The 25357-nt window shown below is 40.2% G+C and overlaps 1 protein-coding gene across 7 annotated transcripts in view; it reads left to right on the top strand.

Annotated features, from left to right (window-relative positions):
* The window catches only part of acsm3 (acyl-CoA synthetase medium chain family member 3), a 47039-nt gene extending 21949 nt beyond the window's left edge, over positions 1-25090 (top strand). For 4 of the 7 annotated variants that reach the window (XM_072269011.1, XM_072269008.1, XM_072269013.1 and 1 more), the window contains 7 exons: positions 2911-3034; positions 12605-12685; positions 16350-16451; positions 18922-19049; positions 20918-21017; positions 23008-23145; positions 23658-25090. In XM_072269011.1, coding sequence (XP_072125112.1) covers positions 2911-3034; positions 12605-12685; positions 16350-16451; positions 18922-19049; positions 20918-21017; positions 23008-23145; positions 23658-23750 — 766 coding nt within the window. In that variant the 3' untranslated portion in view covers positions 23751-25090. Of the gene's footprint in view, positions 1-2910; positions 3035-12604; positions 12686-15000; positions 15417-16349; positions 16452-18921; positions 19050-20917; positions 21018-23007; positions 23146-23657 lie in introns of those variants that run through there. The other 3 variants (XM_072269009.1, XM_072269012.1, XM_072269014.1) reach the window with 3 other exon arrangements.
* The last annotated feature ends 267 nt before the right edge of the window (positions 25091-25357 follow it).

The raw sequence follows: 25357 nt of genomic DNA on the forward strand, positions 1-25357 counted from the left end.
TTACTTCTCCAGCTCCACTGCTTTCCCCACAGTAAATCTGGATGAAAAATATTAAATTAAGACCAAACTCCTGTAGCTGCACACATTGTTGATCACAGTGATCCTTAATTTTATATATAAATGTCATCTGCTCTCCTAGGAGCCTAAATGTTCATAATGTACTAAAAACAATGAACTTATTTCAATGCATGTTATATTCAGATCTTAATCTAGCAGCCCATAAAACAAAAGTTTAAAGCTCTGCATCACTTGGTCTGACTTTTTAAAACATAATTACATATTCAAAGAACTGTTCGAGTGCTGGTGAGTACACGAGCTCTGAGGTAAAGGAGAAGTGAAATCGGAAGAGCCCAATCTCACCTATTCTCCGAGATCAGCCTGAACTTGCCTGGGTAGGTTAAAGCTAGTCAACCCTCATAACAGAAGTGCAATCTAGAACTCTTCATAAGATTTATTAAAATCAGGTAAAGCATTATTAAAGTTATAAAATATTAATACAAAAGAATTATATGAAATAAAATACTGCAAAAATAAAAAAAATGGAGCTTCCATGCTCTAACAATTTTGCAGAGTTTTAATTCTTTGCTGCAACTGTAATTTTAGCTTAAGATTTTTATTTAACTCTGACTCAAAGTTCAATTTATCTTTGTGAAATTTGGAAGGGATACTTTCCATTTAAACAGGCGATCAGTCCCATCTGCACTTCCCTTGCACGGTGCAAAATTTCACCCCACAAACTCCTCTTCTTTTGTAATACAAATGTTACCCTGTAACAACTGATCAACGTAAGTGTTTGTTTCAGACAATCTGAAACACATGTCCGTGGACTATGGAAATAAATTATCAACGTTTCAGACCCGGACTCTGCATCTCTCCCCTTCCTTTCCAGTCCTAATGAAAGATCTCAGCTTGGAGAGTCGGCTGTTTATTCATTTTCATAGTGGCTAAGTTTGCTGATGATACAAAGATAGGTGGAGGGGCCAGTAGTGCTGAGGAAACAGAGAGTCTGCAGAGAGACTTGGATAGATTGGGAGAATGGGCAAAGAAGTGGCAAATGAATTACAATGTTGGAAAGTGTATCGTTATGCACTCTGGCAGAAGAAATAAACGGGTGGACTATTATTTAAATGGGGAGAGAATTCAAAGTTCTGAGATGCAATAGGACTTGGGAGCCCTCGTGCAGGATACCCTTAAGGTTAACCTCCAGGTTGAGTCAGTGGTGAAGAAGGCGAATGCAATGTTGGCATTCATTTCTAGAGGAATAGAGTATAGGAACAGGGATGTGATGTTGCGGCTCTATAAGGCACTGGTGAGACCTCACTTGGAGTACTGTGGGCAGTTTTGGTCTCCATATTTAAGAAAGGATGTGCTGACGTTGGAGAGGGCTCAGAGAAGATTCACTAGAATGATTCCAGGAATGAGAGGGTTAACATATGAGGAACGTTTGACCACTCTTGGACTGTATTGGAGTTTAGAAGAGTCAGGGGGGACCTCATAGAAACATTTTGAATGTCGAAAGGCATGGACAGAGTGGATGTGGCAAAATTGTTTCCCGTGGCGGGGGAGTCTAGTGCGAGAGGGCATGACTTAAGGATTGAAGGGCGCCCATTCAGAACAGAGATGTGAAGAAATTTTTTTAGCCAGAGGGTGGTGAATCTGTGGAATTTGTTGCCACGGGCGGCAGTGGAGGCCAAGTCATTGGGTGTATTTAAGGCAGAGATTGATGGCTATCTGAGTGGCCAGGGCATCAAGGGTTATGGTGAGAGGGCGGGGGAGTGGAACTAAATGGGAGAATGGATCAGCTCGTGATAAAATGGCGGAGCAGACTCAATGGGCCGAATGGCCGACTTCTGCTCCTTTGCCTTATGGTCTTATGCTGCCTGATCTACTGTGTTCCACCAGCACTTTGTGTGTGTTGCTGTGGGTTCCCAGCATCTGCAGAATCTCTTATGATTGTGCCCATGAACTGCTTAATTCAAATAGACTTTGTCATTTTGCATAGGTAAGTTGTCTTGAGGAAGAATGAGTTTGTCAGCACCTTGAAAAGATCTTACTCTAATAAAAACTCATCAGTTGAAGTTCTGTGGACAGTCATGTCAATGCAAACAGATGAGTAATTTGAATCCCTGGGTTACATTTGTTTGTACCTCTGTAAGAATGACTCCTTTTGCTGCTTCTCCAATTCCCAAACAGTTTTTAAAATCCTGTGGTTCCTCATGGCAGACCGGGATAGAAACTTTGAGCAGTTTTCAGTCTCTGTGTGTTAACCAAACAATAAATGCATTGTTCAATGCAGATTATACCTACTTTAAACATTCATACTGTCTGTCAAGAAAAAAATGGATTTATTCAATTTGCTTTGCATGATATAATCAGAACTAAAATAAAGAGGCAATGGACCCTTCATCAAGACTGGAAAGGGAGGGGAAGGAAGTCAGAATACTGCCATGATAGGGCCACTCTGTCTGGGTAGTCTTCAACCTGACTGCATGAACACTGATTTCTATAACTTCCAGTAATTTCTCCCCACTTCCCCTTCCTTCTTTCTCTATTCCTCATTCTGGCTCCTCTCTTATCCCCTTCTTTGCTGCTCACCTGCCCATCACCTCCCTCTGGTGCCCTTCCTCTTTCCCTTTCTCCCATGGTCCACTCTCTTTCCAATCAGATTCGCTTTTCTTCAGCCTTATATCTTTTCTTATTCTGTCTTCGTCCCCCTCGCTTTCCAGTGCTGTTGAAGAGTCTTGGTCTGTACATTTTCCTCCGTGGATGCTGCCTGACCGGCTGAGGACCTCCGGCATTTTGTACGTGTTGCTCGAGATTTCCTGCATTTGTAGAATCTCTTGTGTTTAAGGAATTAGACTGACGTTAAAAAACTGCACCATTTGGCCTGACATTTCTTTTTAAATTTAGGTACAAGTTCAAGAATCTCCAGCACTGTGTGAGTGCAGGTGAACCTATTAATCCTGAGGTAATGACTATCTGGAAAGAGCAGACTGGCTTAGACATCTATGAAGGATATGCTCAGACAGAAACTGTAAGTGCTTACTTTCCTTGAACTCTTTCAAATAAGGAACCCTGTCAGCTTTGGAATGAAGGGTCAAGCTCTGTCTCCTGGGATGAGTTCTTCAGTCTTTGCAAACAGCATGTAACGTCTGTAAATGTAACTTCTCACTTTTTAAGTAACAACTATGGCTTTCAAGCCTCCTCTCCTGCACCCCTCCTACTTTAAAGAAATATGAGAAGCTGATGATTTAATTGACATTAAAGTTGAAATGATAAGTTCATATGCCTTTGCTGTTTTCCCCCATTCTATGACAAAACAAGCACCTCAATTACAGTATACAGTACTGTACATTGCCAGTCTTAGGCATTGCCAGATTTTTTATATGGTTTCAGATGGTATGGCCTCCACAGGGCCCTGATCTTAACATCGTCAAGGCTGTCTGGGATAACCTAAAGAGACAAAAGCAAGAGAGACAGCCGAAGTCTGCAGAAGAACTGTGGCAAGTTCTCCCAGATGCTTGTAACAACCTACCAGCTGATTTTGTTATAAAACTGCACATCAGTGTATCTACGAGAATTGATGCATTTTTAAAGACAGAGAGTGGTCACACCAAATATTGACTTGATTTCGTTTTTTTTTACTGTTTACTGTTCTTTATACTAATTTTTTTGATATTTAGAAACTTTTCAATTCATTATTTTGAAAGCATCTTCGTTTTACAGAATATTTTACATGTGCCTAAGACTTTTTCACAGTACTGTGTCTAGATTCCCTTCAATTTCAAATCCACCAATATTACCGCACTCTGTTCCTCCAATAAAAACACTCATCATTTCTGTCCTTTCCATCTGATGCTATTATCAAATCCCTGTCCATATTTAACAAAATTCCATATTGGATTTTCTCTGATTGAACTTTGCGTCCTGCCGCAGCACTGATATAGACTAAACAGTAAACACTATGAGTAGAGACTGTAATCATAATATATTCTCCTTTATCCATTTGTATCTTTCTGCATCCTTTAGAATAGTTAACTCCACAATCATTTTGCAATACTCTTCCATCTCTGTAGGATTACCCATACTTTTAACTAACCAGTTAACTCAAATTACTTTTTTTTTCCTCACACCATATGATGATCAGCATTCTTTGCAAAATGTATGCTTCGATACATTCTGTTCCACACCTGAGTCTTTATAAGGCATTGGCCAGACCACACTTGAAATATTGTAGGCAGTTTTGGGCCCCTTATCTAAGAAAAAATGTGCTGGCATTGGAGAGGGTCCAGAGGAGATTCACACAAATGATTCTGGAAATGAAAGGGTTAATGTATGTGGAGCATTTGATGGCTTTGGGCCTGTACTCACTAGAGTTTAGAAGAATGAGGGGTATCTCATTGAAACCTCTTGAATATTGAAAGGCCAAGATAGATGTGGAGAGTTATTTTCCTGTAGTGGGATAATCTAGGACCAGAGGGCACAGCCTCAGTATAGACTGACGTCCATTTAGAACACAGATAAGGAGGAATTTCTTTAGCCAGAAAATGGTGAATCTGTGGAATTCATTGCTACAGATGGAGGCCAATTTGTTGTGCATTTAATGTTTCAGTAATATTTGAGTAATCTTGTATATATATTGGTTGATTAAGCATTCTTGTTTGTTTAAATTCATTACAGGTTATATGTATAAATATGTGAATTGCATATGGTATCACACTACCACGTGATATGTGCACACCTCGCTTAAAGTAAAACACAAAGTTAGAACTATATTATGGACTCCTTTGTCTTCTTTTGCATTAGTTTAATGTTTTGAAGTCACAAAACATAACATTGGCAATGAGGTATTTTTAAAAATGAAACCGAGATGCCTGTTGACCTGCTGAAGCACGGCACATGGGTTCATAAAGAGTGAGTTCTGGGTGGTAATAATCATTTTTAAAAAAGCAGAAATTGCTGGCTACTTTGGAAAAATTGACAAGTTTGATTACACAGCGGGTAACTTGTTCATATATACTGAGCTAATTCAACAATATTTTGAAGCAAATTAAATAGCCAATGAGAAGCGAGTACCAATTTTGCTGAGTGCATTGCGTTTAAAGGCATACAGTTTGCTTTGAAGTTTGACTGTCCCAAACAAACAAGCAGAAATGAGCTTTGCTGATATTGTGAAAGTGATGCAGAGACATTTAGAACCAAAGTTGATTGCAGAACACTTTATGTTTCATAAGTAGAATCAAAAAGAACAGGAGTCGATTTCAGCGTATGTGACTGAATTGAAGAGATTGTCTGAACAATATCAGTTTAGATTAATGATGCACTGAGAGATCATTTACTTTGTGGAATCTTATAAGAAATCATTCAGAAATAGCTGCTAACTGAAACACAGCTCACATTTAAAAGAGCAGTTGAAATCGCTGTTTCAATGGAAACCACAGACAGAGATGCAATTGAGTTGCAATCAGTAGTGAAAGTGAGCATGAACAACATTGCGATGTCTAAACAGAAACCAGCCTGGCCAAACAAACTGTCTTACCATTGTGGCAAGAGCTCATATACACCAGATCGGTGCATATTTAAGAGAAGAGAAAAAGCTAAAAAGTCAAGTTGCATCTTCAAAAAGAGAACTAATCAGCATGCTATTGATGAAAAAAATTGGGCTGGTATGTGGTAAAAATAGGAAGGCCAGCATTGTGGGGTTGTGGCTGGCTGAGACAACTACAACTTGATTGGAGATCTATCCGTCAGTTGCATGCCATGTCCCCTGCAAGAGTCAACTGAAACAGAATTAAGGAAAGTACTGGATGATGCTACAACTGTCTCCATGCTGTACACCATGAACTGTTGCCCAACAAAAGCCAAGCAGGTGTTGGTACCAACTTCTGTGCCTCTGATTGGAAAGCATATTAGACCAAGGAAGGACCGTGCTATTCAGAGTAGTTGTGAAAGTGATGAAATCAGTGGCCTGACTACAAAAGTTTTGTAGGCAACATATCTGAGGAAGCTTCTGATACGTTAATCAGACAGTTACTTATGAAATATAGCTTGGTTTTAAGCTGGAAGAGAGTTCAAGGAGCTTCAGGGAAGTTGCAAGCATTTGGCTTTTGTGAGTATAAAGAACCAGCATCTATTCTGCATTCATTATGGTTATTACATGAACTTCAAGTGGGAGACAAAAGGCTGCTTGTAAAATTAGATACAAAGACCAAAGCCCAGTTGGATGAATGGAAGGCCAAAAAGAAGGGAGTCAATGGAGATACGAAAACAGAGGATTTGTCAGATCTCCTGAAGGCCACCCATTTCAACTCCACTGCCATTCCCATTCTGACTTACCAGTCCATGGCCTCCTCTACTGCCACAATGAGACCAAACTCAGGTTGGAGGAGCAACACCTTATATTCCATCTGGATATTCTCCAACCTGATGGCATGAACATTGATTTCTCGAACTTCCGTTAATTGACCCCCCTCTCCCTCACCATGCCCCATTCCCATTTCCCTCTCTCACCTTATATTCTTATCTGCCCATCAGCTCCCTCTGGTGCCCCTCTCCTTTCCCCTTCTTCCATGACCTTCTTTCCTCTTCGATCAGATTCCTCCTTCTCCGGCCTTTTATCTCTACCACCAATTGACTTCCCAGCTCTTTACTTCACCTCTCCCTCTCTCCTGGTTTCACCTATCACCTACTACCTTGTACTTCTTCCTCCCCTCTCCCCACCTTCTTACTCTGACTTCTTATCTTTTTTTTCCAGTCCTGATGAAGGGTCTCAGTCCAAAACTTTGACTGTTTACTCTTTTCCATAGATGCTGCTTGGGTTCCGGAGTTCCTCCAGTATTTTGTGTGTATCGCTTTGATTTCCAGCATCTGCAGATTTTTTTCTTATATGTCAGATGATGTTGTGGATGAGGAAACCCAGAGGAGAAGTCAGATCATAAAGGGAGCAATAGATGGCTTAATTAGAGAATACTCCAGTGAACTAAATGCACCTTCCCAAGATCACGATGCACAAACTAAAAGAGGAGAAAGGAAGAAGAAGAAAGATGGCTACCGCTGTCAGAACCACTTCCTGCAGCCTCAGAGTCATCTCCTACAACCACTATGGAGGATGTCCCAGAACCTGAGACTGATGCACAGCCACGGGTTTTAGCTGCCAGACAGTGATACCCCTTATTAGGAAAGATGTTATCCCACAAGAGTAAGAAAGCCTCCACAGCAGGGAGGAGTGTAGTGTATTGATTCATTATGGGTAACATGTATAAATATGTGAATTGCATACATCATCACGCTACCATGTGATACATGCATTCCTCGCTTAAAGTAAAATACAAAGTTAGACTCACATTTCAGAATCCCATGTCTTCCTTTGAAGTAGTTTAATGTTTTGAAGTTACAAAACATAACACAAGTAATTGGGTATATCTAAAGCATTGGCTGATAGGTTCTTGATTAGTAAGGTCATCAAGTGTTATGGGGAGAAGACAGGAGAGTGGGGTTGAGACGGATAATAAATCAGCCATGATGGAATGGTGGAGCAGACTCAATGGGCTGCATGGGCCTTTTCTGCTCCTATGTCTTATCAGCTTATGGTCTATAGTCTATATTGTGCCACAGTTAACATTACCTGAAACACAGGTTCCATTTTCATATTTATATTGATGACAACTTCCTCTATCTTTATCAATTTCTTCAACCTCTCCACTGCATCTGTGATGCAATTCTGCTTCCATGATATCTTGTATGAGATTTCTCCAAGCCATCAATTGGGAAGACTGGTGTCGTACCTCCGTCCCAGCATCTCAGGTTGAAGCTAGTTGGCATTCAGTCTCAGAATCCATTTCAACTATAATCTGCATTTCTACATCCATGTCTGTCTGTAAGGAGTTTGTATGTTCTCCCCTTAACCATGTGGATTTCCTTTGGGTGCTCTGGATTCCTACCACATTCCAAAGATATAAGGGTCAAGGTTGGTAAGTTATGCCATGCTATGTTGACACCAGGAACATGGCAACACTTGTGGGCTGACCCCTGCACATCCTTGGACTATGTCAGTCATTGACAAAAATGCATTTCACTGTATGTTTTGACTAGATATGGCAAATAAATCTATTATTATTATTATATAATTGCATCCTCCACTTGAGAACTACATACTTTCACTTGACTATACCTCTTCCCACCCTGTATCCTGTAAAAATGCTATTCCCTTTTCTCAGTTCCTTCGTCTCTGCCGCATCTGTTCCCAGGATGAGGCTTTTCTTTCCAGAACATCAGAGATATCCTCCTTCTTCAAAGAATGGGGTTTCCCTTCCTCCCCCATTGATGCTGCCCTCACCCACAGCTCCATTTCTCAGACATGGGTGCTTACCCCATCTTCCCACTACTTTAACAGTGATAAGAGTTTTGTTCTCACCCACTACCCCATGAGTCTCCGCATCCAACACAGCATTCTCCATAACTTCTGCCATCTCCAAAGGGATCCTACCACCAAACACACCTTTATCTCCCCCCGCCCCCAACTCTCTGCTTTCTTCAGGGATCGCTCTCTCTGTAATTTCCTCGTCCGTTCGTCCCTCCCCACTAATCTCCTTATCCCTGCAAACAGCCCAAGTGCTAAACCTCCCCCCTCACCTCTATTCAGGGCCCCACACAGTCCTTCCAGGTGAGGCAACACTTCACCTGTGAATCTGCTGGGCTTGTCTATTGCAACTGGTATTACTGATGTGGCCTCCTCTATATTGGTGAGACCCATCGTAATTTCTGGAAGACCACCTTGTCAAGCTCCTCCACTCCATCCGCCAAAAGTGGAACTTCCCAGTTTTCCAACATTTAAATTACGATTCCTTTTTCCGTTGACACATTGGTCCATGGCTTCCTCTTGTGCCATGATGAGGCCCCTCTCAGAGTGAAGGAGCAAAACTTTATATTACATCTAGGTAGCTTCCAACTTGATGGTGTAAATATTGATTTCTCCTTTTGGTAAAAAAAAACTCCCCCCCCTTCTTTTCCCTACTCTGACCTCTTACCTCTTCAATATCTGCCTATCACCTCCCCCTGGTTTACCTCCTCCTTCCCTTTCTCTTATGGTCCACTCTTCTCTCCTATCAGATTCCTTCCTCTCCAGTCCTTTATCTTTCTTACCCCCTGACTTCACCTTTCTCTTTCTAGCTCTCTTTCCTCCCACCCACCTTTTTATTCCACTGTCTTCCCTTTCCCTTTCTAGCTCTGAAGAAGGACTTTGGCCCAATACATTGACTGTTTATTCATTTCCGTAGATGCTACCTAATCTGTTGAGTTCCTCTAGCATTTTGTGTGTGTTACTTCCATGTCTGATTTCTTTCTGCTTACTTTATACCTGGAATGTTCATCCATGCCTTTGGCACTTCCACGCCTCAAGATCTTCTGGACACGCTCTTGTTTCCACTAGAGGCAAAGTACAGCATGGAACAGGGCCTTCTGGCCCAATGTGCCACGCTCCCCAGCAACTCACCTGTTTGACCCTAAGCTAATCACAGGACAATTTATAATAACCAATTAGCCTACTAACCAGTACATTTTCGGACTTTGGGAGGAAACTGGAGCACCCTGAGGAAACCCGCATGCACCCAGGAAGAACGTGAAAAGAACTCCGAACTCTGACGCCTTGAGGCTACCCCTTCAGTTTGCTAAGAAGGATAGATTAGCCCTCACTTCTCTGGGTTTTCCAAATATCTCTCACTTAATCTTCCTCCCATTACCTTCAATACTCCATTCATTTATCATGTGGTTCTCCAGCAAATCCCTCAGTCCTGCCTGACAACCTGACTGAGGCTACATAGATCAGGCTTGTGGGTTGAAATGTCTCAAAATTCACATTATCAAGGTGAAAAAAAGACTGTTCTCCATCTAAGCCTTTGTATGTCCCAAATTAAAATATACTTAAGTGCAGAAAACAAAAGCAGGTAAGTAGATGTCCTTTATCCTTTTTCTCCAGTCCCCTACCTGAAACAAAGGACAATGAGGGAGAGAACAGATGTAGTGCACAATGTTCAGTACAACATTTCAAAATGCGTGCAAGTCAAAAATGCTTGTTCTTTGTATAATTACAAAGAAAATAGAAACAGGAATACACCATTCAGCCCCCTTGGCCTGCACCACCATTCAATAAATGAGTGTAGTTATCCTCCTTTGTTCAAGAGCCTGATGGTTGAGGGGTAGTAACTGATATTGAACCTGGTGGTGTGAGTCCTGAGGTACTTGTGCCTTCTACCTGATGGGAGCAGTGAGAAAAGAGCATGGCCTGGGTGGTGAGGATCTTTGATGATGGATGCTGAGTTGGCTTCTATTATTGCTGGAACAATCTATTGTGCTGTGAAAATCAACCAAGTTTCTTGGTTTTATTTTATATCTATTCTTACCTTTCGAATCGAGCAAGGGGAGGATAAGAGATAAAAAGGCTCCCTTGTGGTTAAATAAGAGTGAACACTTTTTAATTACTTACTGCAGAAAATTTTTAAAAGTTATATCTCTAGTACTCTCCAAAAAGGGAAGATAATAGACATATTAATGATTTAATGTGTAGGGGTACATGATGTGAATTCAAGATTCACGATTTCTAGTACACAGATGTAAAGAAGAACAAAAAAACTGTTTTAGCATCAATTTATGTCTAGTTTTATTCACAGAGTCATAGAGAAGTAAAACACAGAAATAGACCCTTCAGCCCATCTAGACCATGTTGAAAGCATTTAAACTGCTCAGTCCCATCAACCTGTACCGGGACCATATCTCTCCATACCCCTACTATCCATGTACCTACCCAAATTTTGCCTAAACATTGAAATTGAGTTCGCATGCACTACTTGTGTTAGCAGTTCATTCCACACTCTCATGACCTTCTGAGTGAAGAAGTTTCCCCTCATGTTCCCCTTAAACTTTTCACCTTTCACCCTTAACCCATGACCACTGGTTGTAGTCCCACTCATTCTCAGTGGAAAAAGCCCACTTGCATTTACCCTATCTAGAGTATATCCCTCATAATTTTGTAAACCTCCATCAAATCTCCTCTCAAACCTCTACGTTCTAAGAAATAAAATCCTAACCTATTTAACCTTTCTTTATAACTCTGGTGCTGCAGACCCGGCACTCTTTCAATCTTATTTACATTTTTCCTGTAGGTAGGTGACCAAAGCTGCGCATAATGTTCCAAATAAGGCCTCACCAATGTCTTATACAACTTCAACATATCATCCCATCTCTTGTACTCGATACATTGATTTATGAAGGCCATTGAGTCAAAAGCTTTCTTTACGACCCCATCTACCTGTGACGCCACTTTCAACAAATTATGGACCTGTATTCCCAGATCCAGTTATTCCACCACATTCCTCAGTGACCTACCGTTCACTGTGTAAGACCTACCCTGGTTGGTTCTACCTCACACTCGTCTGCATTAAATTCCTCCTGCCATTTATCAGCCCATTTTTCCAGCTGATGTAGGTCGCTCTGCAAGTCTTGATAGCCTTCCTTGCTGTCCACTACACCCCCGATCTTGGTGTCATCCGCAAATTTGCTGATCTATTTAACCACACTATCATCCAGATCGTTGACATAGATGACAAACAACAATGTACCCAGCACCGATCCCTGTGGCACACGAGTAGTCACAGGCCTCCAGTCAGAGAGGCAACCAGCTACTACCACTCTCTGGTTTCTCCCACAAAGCCAACTCCCAGTGGCCACACATCTTAATTCCACATCCTATTCCCATTCTGACATGTCTATCCACAGCCTCCTCTACTGTAAAGATGAAGCCACACTCAAGTTGGAGGAACAACACCTTATATTCCATCTGGGTAGCCTCCAACCTGATGGCATGAACATTGACTTCTCTAACTTCCGTTAATGGCCCACCTCCCCATCGTACTCCATCCGTTATTTATATACACACATTCTTTCTCTCACTCTCCTTTTTCTCCCTCTGTCCCTCTGAATATACCCTTTGCCCATCCTCTGGGTTTCTCCCCCCTCCCCCTTTTCCTTCTCCATGGGCATCCTGTCCCATGATCCTCTCGTATCCCTTTTGCCTATCACCTGTCCAGCTCTTGGCTCCATCCCTCCCCCTCCTGTCTTCTCCTATCATTTTGGATCTCCCCCTCCCCCTTTCAAATCTCTTACTAGCTCTTCCTTCAGTTAGTCCTGACGAAGGGTCTTGGCCCGAAACATCGACTGTACCTCTTCCTACAGATGCTGCCTGGCCTGCTGCGTTCACCAGCAACTTTGATGTGTGTTGCTTGAATTTGCAGCATCTGCAGAATTCCTCGTGTTTGTGTCTAATCCAATTTACTACCTCATCTTGAATGCCAAGCAACTGAACCACAGTCTGTAGAACTGAGCAATATATCCCTCAAGTGTAATATTTTATACAAATCCTTGAGTGTGTGATTGGAGGTATTATAGATTGTTTGTCAGTTGGCAATGCTTGAATCACAGTAAGCAAAGATGTCAGTTTTTGAGATCAGTGAAAAACATTCCACAGCTGGCTATGGTCACAGTTCCATTTTATTCTTGTATATATTTTGGATTGTTAGCGCAAATATAATATTTTTGTTCCATTTCATTATAGGTCTTGATCTGTGCTACTTTCAAAGGGATGAAAATTAAACCCGGTTCAATGGGGAAGCCATCACCAGCAATTAATGTGCAGGTAAACACTGTGTTTTAAATGTTTCTTGAATTGTCGTCGTAGATTCAAATTCCATGCTGCAGTAGATTTTCTCATTCAGAGTTCAAAATGGTACTGAAACAGACTTTTAGTTTGGTAAATTTAAATCTTCTTACTCATTTTTCCTTACAGATGGTCGGTATAGATACAGCAGGATTAGCAGCCTGTTTTTGTGTATATGACTATTTTGTATGATTATCTACTGTGTTACGTACCCCGTAACTGAGTTGCCAAACCAGCAGAAATGGACCACTTAGTTGGAGTCTGGATTACTGGAACTAAGAAAGTTTTATTAAAGAAATAAGTAACACAGTACTCTAATCGTAAGGATGTAAATGCAACAGGTTAGCAATGATAAAACACACATGTACACAGAACTAGGATAATAGGAATCAATCAAGCTCTATCGCAGTCTAGGGGTAAAATGATCAGTCTCAAGTGATGCAGAGTTCAGTTCAGCTGAGTACAGTTCGCAGTAATCGCTGTTGTGCTGTTGGAGAGAGAGAGAGAGAGAGAAGGATGATATGCAAATCGAATTCAGACAGACCTCGATGTTCTCCGCAGTTAGCTTTTGGGCGAGCCCCTTTTTTAATGTCTTCTGAGGTCACCGACTGTGACCCCTCCATTCCGAATAGGATCGTTCTTCCGCTGTGAATCCGGCATCCAGGCAAGGGCGGACACACACACCAGGTTCCCGCCGACCGTACCTTTTCACCCTGTGTGTCCATGGTCGGTCCCGCGTTCAGACCTCCAAAACTCCTACCAACTTGTGGGGGCACACCGCACTTCCAGGGTCTCGTTATCTCGTGGTGTCTGTCTTGCCTTAGCAAACCTGTTCCTTTTATCCCCCTGCTGGGGTATCGCCTGTCCATCAAACTTCAAACAATTCAGGTTCAAAGCAACCGGTCTGTCAATACTCGGAACTGTGTCTCTTTTCATTAATCTCTCTCCTCTCTCATTAACATTTCTGAATGCTGCTCCATTGTCTCACTTATCTTTCTCATTAGCATCAATCTTCTAATAACTTGGTTTTTCGTCACAACTGCAACGTGGGGTCCACAGACCCCTTGCTTAATGGCGTTGGTCCATGGGATAAAAAAGGATGGGAATCCCTGATTGTGTGGCTTTGTCTGTTGCCTAACGGCAGTTTAAAAGGGTATGGTTTAACCTAAGCAAGAAAACAAAAAGCAGGACACATAATTGGCGGTAATGCACCATTAAGCTGGATGCCAACTGCCGTAAAACAAGATACAGACAGACAGGACACATGATAGGAGTATGTATGGATAGGGTTAGACCAGAAGCCCCTCCATGCAGCTAATAACCCAACATGCAAAAATATCCACTGTGGCAAGGAGAGATAAAAATGAGAAGGAAAATTTGATTAATTTAATTAATAATAATATTCTTATTCCACCACAAAACAAAGCCATTTAAGCCATCCAGGTAACTCACAAAATGCTGGAGGAACTCAGCAGGTCAGGCAGTGTCTATAGAAAAGAGTAAACAGTCGATATTTTGGGCAAGACCCTTCTTCAGTACCTGGATTTGGCCTGAAATGTCAACTGTCTATTCTTTTCCATAGATGCTGCCTGACCTGCTGAATCCCTCCAGCATTTTGTGTGTGTTGCTTTAGATTTCCAGCCTCTGCAGATTTTCTCGTGTTTGTAAGCCATCCTGGTCTTTGGTAGAATCATTCATTATACTGTCCAGCTCTTTCCCTGTAGATACGGCTCAGCCCATCATGGGTAAAGCCCTCGACACCATTGAGCACATCTACACGGAGCGTTGTCTCAGGAAAGCAGAATCCGTTGTCAGGGACCCCCATGTTCCCTTCTCATTGCTGCCATCAGGAGGAAGGTACAGGAGTCTTAGGACTCACACCACCAGGTTCAGGAACAGTTATTACCCTTCAACCATCAGGCTATTGAACTAGAGGGGATAACTTCACTAGTACCATCACTGAACTGTTGCCACAACCTATGGACTCACTTTCAAGGACTCTTCATTTCATGTTCTTAATATTTATTTAGATTAGATTAGATTAGATTATGAGGACATGCAGTCCTCTTTTATTGTCATTTAGTAATGCATGCATTAAGAAATGATACAATGTTCCTCCGGTATGATATCACAGAAACACAAGACAAACCAGGACTAAAAAAACTGACAAAAACTACATAATTATAACATATAGTTACAACAGTGCAAAGCAATACCGTAATTTGATAAAGAACAGACCATGGGCACGGAAAAAAAGTCTCAAAGTCTCTCGAAAGTCCCATTATCTCACGCAGATCGTAGAAGGGAGAAAAACTCTCCCTGCCATGAGCCTCCAGCGCCGCAAACTTGCCGATGCAGTACCCTGGAAGCACCCGACCACAGCCGACTCTTGAGTCCGTCTGAAAACTTCGAGCCTCCGACCAGTCGTCTGACACCAAGCACCGAGCACCATCTCTGCCAAGCGCTTCGACCCCGGCCCCGGCAACAGGCAATAGGCAAAGCCGAGGATTTGGGGCCTTCCCCTCCGGAGATTCTCGATTACACAGTAGCAGCGGCAGCAAACTGGGCATTTCAGAAGTTTCTCCAGATGTTCCTCCGTGCTTCTCACATCTGTCTCCATCAAATCAGGATTGTGCACGGTACCTACTTAACAAATACAATATCATTTCGGAGCGGCCGTGCGCGCTGCGTCGTGCCGCCATCTTCTCCTCCCCTCCAATTAATAAACAATTTATTATTTATTTATTATATTTTCTTCCTTTTGTATTTGCAGTTTGTTGACTTTTGCACATTGGTTGTTTGCTCTGTTCCTGCAGTCTTTCATTTACCCTATTATGGTTATTAGAGTTCTGGAGTATATGTACACCTGCAAGAAAATGAATCTTACGGTTGTATATGGTGATATGTACTTTGATAATAAATTAACTTTCAACTTTTGAACTTTGAACTTGTTCACTTTAATTAATTATTCATTTATTACCTTGAAAGCTGCTGTAATATCTGTTCCTGTCAACATCTGGTATATTCCTGATAAAATATTATTAACATGAGATTCTGCAGATGCTGGAAATCCAGATGGACACACACAAAACGCTGGAGAAACTCAGCAAGTCAAGTAGCACCTATGGAGAGGAATGAACAGTTGAAGTTTTGGGTGGAGACCCTTCATGAGAACAATAATAGGTGCAGGGGTAAGAGTGACACAGGGCTGGCTTCAATTTGTCCTGACAGGTCAATACAGTGAACTCAGGGAGAGAATACACCACATTCCTAATGTATTCAAACCCGAATTTATCTCAGATTGAGACGAGGAAGACAGCACACCTCTGATAGCTGGAGACCATTTTGCTTATCAAAGCAAAATGCCTTGTTGCATTAGAATTCCTGTTTAACTTGAATCGAGTAAAACCACACAATGTGCCAGATCTACCAGCAGAATCTGACAGATAGAAACAGGATGGGTTTAAAAAAGACTAGTGCACATTTTATTTCTATACTTTATGTCTGAAATGTAACACTGGAATGCTTTGTAGCACCTTCAAACTAGTAAAAGATCAAGCTAATGATATTTTATTGAAAGTCCCACAAATGGTTTTCTCTGCACCAGTCACAGCACTTTAGAACTTTGTTATTTCTCTTGTAGGTTATAGATGAGAATTGTAATGTGGTACCTCCTGGAGTGGAAGGTGACATTGCCATAGATGTGAAGTCTGCTAGACCCTTGGGCTTTATTTCCAGATACATTGTACGGTAATCCTATTCTAAGAATGAGTTTAAATATTTCCAAATTGCCTCAATGTTATTATTTACTATATCATATCATTTATTGATTGATGCATGCAGTGGTTTGATTTAATGAAGCTGCTTAAATAGTGCTGAATTATGCACTAGAACAATCATAATATTTACTGACTCATTGAATCAGAATCAGAATCACTTTATTGCCAATAGGTGAAATATACCAGAATTGATTGTGGTTCAGTGCCAAGGATTAAACACAGGACAATACCATAACAGACAACACAACAGCAACCAACAATTTACAAAACAATAATGCAAACAGACATGAGCAATCAACAATTAGCAGAACAGTCACATGTGCGACCACAAACATAATGCTGGAAATCCAAGGCAACACACACAAAGTGCTGGAGGAACTCAGCAGGTCAGGCAGCATCTATGGAAATGAATAGATAGTTGATGTTCCAGGCAAATATTGATAATCAAACTTAAATCAATGTGAACATATGAACAGACTCAATTATAAACAGACCAATGAGAGCAGGAAAGACTATTTCTTGCAGGAGTCCCAACGTTGGGTCCACGAACTCCTTGTTTAATGATATTGGTCCATGGCATAAGAAAGGTTGGGAACCCCTCATTTAACATATGTTTTGCAAAGGCAAGTTATTACACTTGAGCAAGCTTTGTTGAGAAGCTGGGTGGCTACAGGAAAGAAGCTTCAGAGATGAAGTGTAGTCCTGGTGGTGACGGACTTGTAGTGCCTCCCTGATGGCAATTTGGTGAATAAGTGACTGCTCGGGTGGGTGGAGTCAGCAGTCATTTTCTTTACAGCTCTTTTTACTCTGGTGATTAACAGGTCTTTAAATTTTGGTAGCTGACAGAAATGACCTACTCTGCTGAGTGTACCACTCACCGCAACGTGGACTTGGAGAGGGAGGAGGCTCCCCCTCTATTGGATCTTGGGATCCCTGAGTCTAGGACAGTAGTCCATTTCAATTGACATTGAACTGACAGATTGAAAGCTATCACAGGCCAATCTATTTTTCCTAATGTATGAATATATAATTTTTTCTTTTGGGTCACAGATTAGGGAAGAATCTATTTAGCACACATCCAACTGTGTTGTGACCTCTGCATTACCCTTGCCATCAGTTTAATATTTGAAAATGTGACCAACTTCTTTTTAAATAGAAACCTTTAGAGGAGAATGGGCACAATTAGAGGGGAAAGATGTCAGTGATACAGGGAACTGAAAGATACTTGCCCATGTTAGTTAACAATTATGTTAGACCTATTTACTGTGAAACAATTGCTCAAAGGAAAAGGAAAACTTTTTTTTGGACTTTAAATACCCAGATGAACTACATAAAATGGGTTGGAGATTGCAATGGATTTGAAGGCATCAGGGATAGTGGGATAATCTACCTCTAACATACATTTGACCAGTATAAACAAGCATACCTTGGAATAAGGGAGTGAAATTTTATATTTTTTAAAACATAAAAGTAATGTATTTAAGTTACTGGCATATGACGTATGGCGCATTGTCATAAAATTAACTTTGATTGCTTTGACTATACCATTACCATCCTAATTCTCCTAACTAATATCCTAATTAGGATATTTCCCATCCTAACAGCCCTCCTACTTGTTGGTAGGGGGTCAAGGAGATTGTTGAACAGATAGCAGGGATCATTGACAATGCTAAGGGCCCTACGTAGGCAGCGCACCATAAAAATATCTCTGATAAGTGGAAGACAGGAGGATAGAACCTCCCATCAAGGCTTGGCATAATGGAACTATCTTCGTACCAACTCTGAATCAGACAGCAATAGCATATGTATTTACCTGTGTACTTACACAAGGCTATGCCTTTGATTATACCAACCGTAACACTTCTTCATACACATTTTAAAGTATTCTGCCACAAAAGTCTTCTTTCTGAATACAGCTTTAGGAGCATATAATATTAATTTGAAAACTCATCATTTTAAAATCAGACTTTTGCACTACCCTCGTTACCTACAGTAACACATTATTCTAAATCTCTTATGGGTTTTAACATTGCCCAGACAGATACTTGATAAAGTGAACTCATGTTGTGTGTACCTTACCCAAACAAGTCTAGTGGTCTGTTCAAACCCCATGACTTGCTTGATATCTTGATGGGATATCACGTCAACTTTTTTGGGCATTGTTTTAATTAGAATTCTATAAAGGACAACAATATGAACATTGTGGTAAATAATAGCTTTGAGATATTCACAAGGTATTAAATATTGTTTATACTCAAACAGTACCTTAAATTTATTTTCCAGTATTTGTACAAAACCCTCTTATGCATGTTTTCCCCTCAAGTTACAATTACCCTATGTTTGGAATATAAAGTCATAAAGCAACATTAAAAAGTACATATTTTGAGTAACTATTGAATTTCTTTTGAACCTTTGAGACACTTTGTATGTTGCTAGGATCAGCCAGAACAAACTGCTGCAACCCTGCGGGGAGACTACTATCTGACTGGAGACCGTGGCCGAGTGGATGAGGATGGATACTTCTGGTTCATGGGAAGAGCAGATGATATAATTTTATCAACTGGGTATAGTTATTTAACCATCTAATCTCACTTACTCAGTTTCACAGTTGAGCACTTTAAAGTTTTGACAGGTATATTATACATTACAATGTAAGACAATCATTAAGCGTTTGGTACTTCACAAAATATTCCAAAATGTTTCAAAAATTTTTCACTGCAAAATCAAGCAAGCAAGCGCCAAACAAGACTAAATGCACTAACCAAAGATGTTAATTTGCATATTTGCAGACTTGTTGACCTTTTTGTGATAGAAAATTGATTAAACATATTTAAGCTATTTGGTCAGATCAATGAAATGACAGCCATATATTTCATACATTTGTGGAAAGGAAAAGACGACAAATATAACCATATAACAATTACAGCATGGAAACAGGCCATCTCAGCCCTTCTAGTCCGTGCCGAACTCTTACTCTTACCTAGTCCCACTGACCTGCACTCAGCCCATAACCCTCCATTCCTTTCCTGTCCATATATCTGTCCAATTTAACTTTAAACGACATCAAACCTGCCTCAACCACTTCTTCTGGAAGCTCGTTCCACACAGCTACCATTCTCTGAGTAATGAAGTTCCCCCTCATGTTACCCCTAAACTTTTGCCCTTTAACTCTCAACTCATGTCCTCTTGTTTGAATCTCCCCCACTCTCAATGGAAAAAGCCAATCCACGTCAACTCTATAATTGAAGGTACATTCATGGGGCTCTTTATTAGGTACAAGAGTGGAACCTGGCGTGGTCTTCTGCCGCTCTCGCCCACCCACATCAAGATTCGTCGTGTTGTGTGTTAACAGTTGCTCATCTGTACACAACTGTTGTAATGTGTGGTTATTTGAGTTATTGTCACCTTCCTGTCAGCTTAAACCAGTCTGGCCATTCTCCTCTGACCACCCTCATTTATGGGTGTTTTCACCCACAGAACTGCTGCTTACTGGATTTTTTTTTGTTTCTCACACCATTCTATAAACTCCAGAGATTTTTGTGCATGAAAATCTCAGATCATCGGTAGTTTCTGATGTATTCAAACCACCCTGTCAACAATCATTCTAAGGTCAAAATCACTTAAATCACACTTCTTCCCCATTCTGCTGTTTGGTCTGAACTGAATCTCTTGACCATGTCTGCATGCCTTTATTGCTTTGATTGGCTGATTACTTACTTTAATGAGCATAATAAAGCGGCCACTGTATTCAAAACACAATCTGCAGATGCTGGGGTCAAAGCAACACTCACAACATGCTGGAGGAACTCAGCAGGTCAAGCAGCATCCGTGGAAAAGATTGGTCAACGTTTCAGGCCAGAACCCTTCGTCAGTTCCTCCAGTGTGTTGTGAGGGCCACTGTATTCAGTTTCTTCTGTTAAGTGAGTTAAGAATTCGGCATATAGGTAGTTGAAGTTACTATTCATTGCAATAGCAAGTCTGGAGCTATTGCAAACTGAAAAGTAGATGTGATTTTTTTCCCCATTAGATAGCAAAGTATGCAAAATAAATGCTGTACTCCTAGAAAGATAATCTAATGATCATTGGTAGTCAGTTTTATAATCATTAAATCAAATTTAGATCAGAAATAAAAGTTATTTTGTTAATTCAACATGTAGTGCTGGAAATTCAATCTGTAGAAATTCTGCAGCTTCCAATTTCCCAAAAGAGACCGCTGCTGCAAAGCACCCAACTAAATGTTCAAGGGTGGCAGTACAGAGGATTGGAACCCTCTATCCTTTAGAGGAAATATAATAGAATACCAAGACAAACCCTTTCTTTCTAAAAACGTACTATATAAAATAGTTTGGGGGGGGGGGAGAAAAAGCAATAAATGAGTTGTGAATAATTAACATATGACTCCTTAATTAAAATATTTATTGTTAAACTTAAGATACCGCATTGGACCATTTGAAATAGAAAATGTGTTAATAGAACATCCAGCAGTGGCAGAGTCTGCGGTGGTTAGCAGTCCTGATCCCATAAGAGGAGAGGTACGTCTTGAAGTCTACATATTTAATCAACAGCTCACCATTTAGTAAACTGTATTGCTTTGCAAGACTTCAGTATCATTAACAGAATTTGCATCTAATAGAAAAATGCTGAAATAATTAATAGCAGGACTTTTACACCATTATATTGAAAGCAAGCAGAGTAGACCTTGTTTTATTAAAAGGAAATAATGTATGTTAAATTGATTAGATTTGTTTGAGGATGTAACAAGCAGGGCTGAAGGGAAAGCCTGTAACAATTTTGGTTTCATTAAGGTTATTTCACCAATGAGAACTCATTGGGGATAATCTATTAGCTTGACGAGAGGATTAGTTATCCAACAGAAACCAGACAGTGGGGATAAATCAGTCATTTTCCATTTATCATAAGACATTGGAGGAGAATTACGCCATTTGTCCCATTGAGCAACTTGTGGCCAGAGAGATTATAGTTGAGCTCTGCTATTTACAATCAACGTAATTCACTTTGACGAAGGAACCCTGTATATTTTAAGTTTCCCATTGCACCTGTGCAAAAAACAATAAACTTGAAGGTTAGTTTATCATAGCCACATTTAATGATGATGCAATATAGCTAGAATATATGTTCTGAGGATAGCATCAGGGCACTGCAAATGGACATAGGACTGAGTAGCTAAAAATTTGACAATTGGAAGAATAGTGTGGGGAAGATGCGGTTAATTCTAAGAATGGAATATTGCTTAGAGATACTACTAAAGTCTGCAGAACATAAATGTGGGTGTACATGTACAGTACTATGCAAAAATCATAGTCACCCTAGTTTTTTTTTAATATATAAAAGTATAGTTTCAGATGGTATGGCCTCCACAGAGCCCTGATCTCAGTATCACCAAGGCTGTCTGATAAAACAGAAGCAAGTGAGACAGACGAAGTCTGCAGAAGAACTGTAGCAAGTTCTCCAAGATGCCCGGAACAGCTTACCAGACGATTTTCTCATAAAACTGTTTGATAGTGTACCTAAGAGAATTGATGCAGTTTTAAAAGGTCACACCAAATATTGATTTGAATTAGTGTTTTTTTTTTTTTTTTTAAAACTGTGTCCTGAGTTCGAATCCAGCTAGCCAGCTCCCCTGCACACTTTCCATCCGTGCTGGGTTACGAGCTGGTGATATCTTTGGAAACTCACCCGGCAGAAGGCAATGGCAAACTACTGCTGTAACTTGCCTCGTACGCGGTTCCCCACTACGTCAGAGAGGCGTGGAGGGAAATTGTGCACTAACCAGAGAAACTCCGAATGTGATGTACCTTTCCTTTCCTGCACTTTATAATAATATTTTGATATTTAGAAACTTTATTTCATTATTTTTGAAAGCATTAACACAATACACTTTTTGCACAAGACTGTACACTAAGCACAAAGAATGCGAACAGGTACAGCAGGTAAGGAGGAAGGCAAATGGAATGTTGGCATTTACTGTAAATGGAATGGAATAGAAACTTGGGGAAGTTTGGGATTAGCAGTATAAGACAATGGTGAGATCACACCTGGAATATAGCACACCTGGAGTCAATTTCTATTGGAATTTAGAACAAGGAGCTTATTAAGATGTCAGATTCCATGATGGTTTAACAGAGCAGATGCTGAGAGGATATTTCCCCTCATAGGACAGTCTAGATGTTCAGGGTATAGTTTCATTTACAGATAAACAGTATTGCACAGGAACAAGCCATTCAGCCCATGATACCAATTTAAATTGCACATCTATCTCCCACCATTCCTGACTCACAGGAGTCTAAGACAACGTTGCAGGCAGACAGTTCTATTCTGGCTTTATTCTAATTACATTTCTGGAGTAACTGAATTGCATATCCACTAGCTTGCTTTTGATCTATAACAAATATACTAGTGTACAATCAGGTACAATACAAAAAATGCTTGGTATATCTGTTTATTATTCCTAAAGCTATGCTTCCAAAAGACCATTACATTTTTAATGTTTCCTTTTTAAAGAAGTTGTCTTCCTTTAAGGTTGTGAAGGCATTCGTCATTCTAACACCTAATTTTACCTCACATGATCCTGACAAGTTAATTAAAGAATTACAGGAACATGTTAAGAAAACCACAGCACCATACAAGTACCCAAGGAAGGTCTGTATTCTTCTCATATTGATTTTCTATATTTTGTATTAACAAATGCAGATTTAATAAGAGGTAGTATAATTTTTGCAAGGCTAGTCATAATGAGTGATGAATGACCACAAGTTATTGTGACATTGTGTACTTTTATTGTAGGTTAGTTTTTGGGGTGCAGTCATTTACAGATATTAAAATGGTCATAATACATATGACATCCATCCCTTATAACAGGGGTTTTCAACTTTTTTTATGGCATGGACCCTTACCATTACCTGAGAGGTCCAAGGACCCCAGTTTGGGAACCATGTAACAATTCATTTAAACCATTTCTTATAAGCTACTAGGAGGAACATCACACATATACTGAATTAGAAACTGTGCAAGTGAATAAAGGAAAAAATGTACACTTGCTTTATTTGAAAGTATCTCATTTTCAGAATAACCTTTAACATGTCCCAGAATTTCAATTCACCAGTTTCTTAGTTTAAGTACTAAAGACTGACAACTTTTTTTTTTCTTCACAGATTGAATTTGTAAATGAACTGCCCAAGACCATTAGTGGGAAAATCAGAAGAACTGAGTTACGAAAGAAAGAATGGGGAAGTGTTAGAAGTTAAATCAGTTTTGTACATCATAGAATGGAATCAATTTATACTTTTATATTTAGCTGATGATTTGAACAGATTTTACATTGTATGTTAGCAAATCTTTTGTCTTGTACTGTTCAAAGGCACAGCAGCTTTTGCCCTAACATTCATGCCATTATAAAAATTTGTATGTATTTCTACCATTACTTTTGTATCTAAAGAAACATTATACACTTACTGCAGTGCAAGACACCACATACTTTGAATAGTAGGCCATTTTTCACTTTAGCCCTTCTGGCCCCATGAGCCACACCAGCCCAGCAACCTGTCAAACCCGATTAACCCTAACCCAATCACAAACCAATTTACAATGACCAATTAACCTATTAACAGTCTTTGGACTGTTGGAGGAAACTGGAGCACCCAGGGAAAACCCACACATTCCACAGGGAGGACATACAGAGACTCCTTATGGAACAGCAGTGGAACTGAACTCCGAAATGTCCTGAGCTGTAAAAGCTTTGCACTAACCGCTCCATAACAAAGTTCAAAAATAAGGGATAGATACAATCCGAGAAAGAACACCTTCATTTTATTAATCCAAATGAAATATAGAAACTTTAAAAATATTTTAAATGTTTTACTTGACTCACTTTGATAAATTATTTGAAATGTGGTAAATTATTACTTGACCAAACAACCTAAGGCCAAGAATAGAGATCAGATGTGATTTGAAAGCCAAAGCAATCATGTGTTCCTAGTAATTATATCCTGCATTGGAAATGTATTTACATGAACTCAAAAGGGAAAATGTTAGTACTTGACTACCTACTCAGAGCATATTCTAAAACCCCTATATATCTAGCATTTTGTGACCCAGTATTTTTCTTAAGCAGTATCTTAGGATCAAGGATGACCTGCTTACACTCCAGTTTTTTTGGGTTGTTAAGTGGCCAATGCGACCATGGTGGGGAAATGCGGACTCTTCCACAACTGTGGACTGCAAGGTGGCTGACAGGTGCTGCTAATGCATAGCCTCAAGGTCCTCTGTTGCCATAAAATCTCAAAGTGGATCATTGGCATGTATCAGGGCAGAACCCCTACCACCTCTATCTGGTCAAACACATGTCCCAGGTTCCACAACGTAGTTGAATGTCAGTGTGGCAAAGCACAGTGTATTCAGTTGCTGCAATGTTCATTAATAAATATCAAAGTAATCAGTACCAAACCAAAACACTGTATCAGCGTCAACTGTCAAGGTCTCAAAAGAATGTTTTCTCTTCTCTGCCATCAGACAACACAACAGAGAGTCTCTTTTGTAAAAGGGAAAAGTAGGCATGCTGAAATAAAAATGTACAACTTAAGCTGAATGGACGTCTATAGGGAGTCTGAATTTATCCAGTGGAATTTTCTCCACAAAGATTTCCACTGCAAATAATTGCTTTGCCCATATTTATCTTTTTATGACAGGATATCTAGTTTTCTTTCTAAAATTTCTAACTTCCTGACCAAAAGGTCCCTCTTTTAAAGGCCATATGCAGTCATATCTGTAACATTATCCGGCTGAATAAATGACCAACTCCATAAAGTTGCATACCCAATTCTCTCTGGATGTGGTTTCGGGAGTCTATACATTA

Source organism: Mobula birostris, chromosome 9, assembly GCF_030028105.1.
Source record: "Mobula birostris isolate sMobBir1 chromosome 9, sMobBir1.hap1, whole genome shotgun sequence".
Taxonomy (NCBI): domain Eukaryota; kingdom Metazoa; phylum Chordata; class Chondrichthyes; order Myliobatiformes; family Myliobatidae; genus Mobula; species Mobula birostris.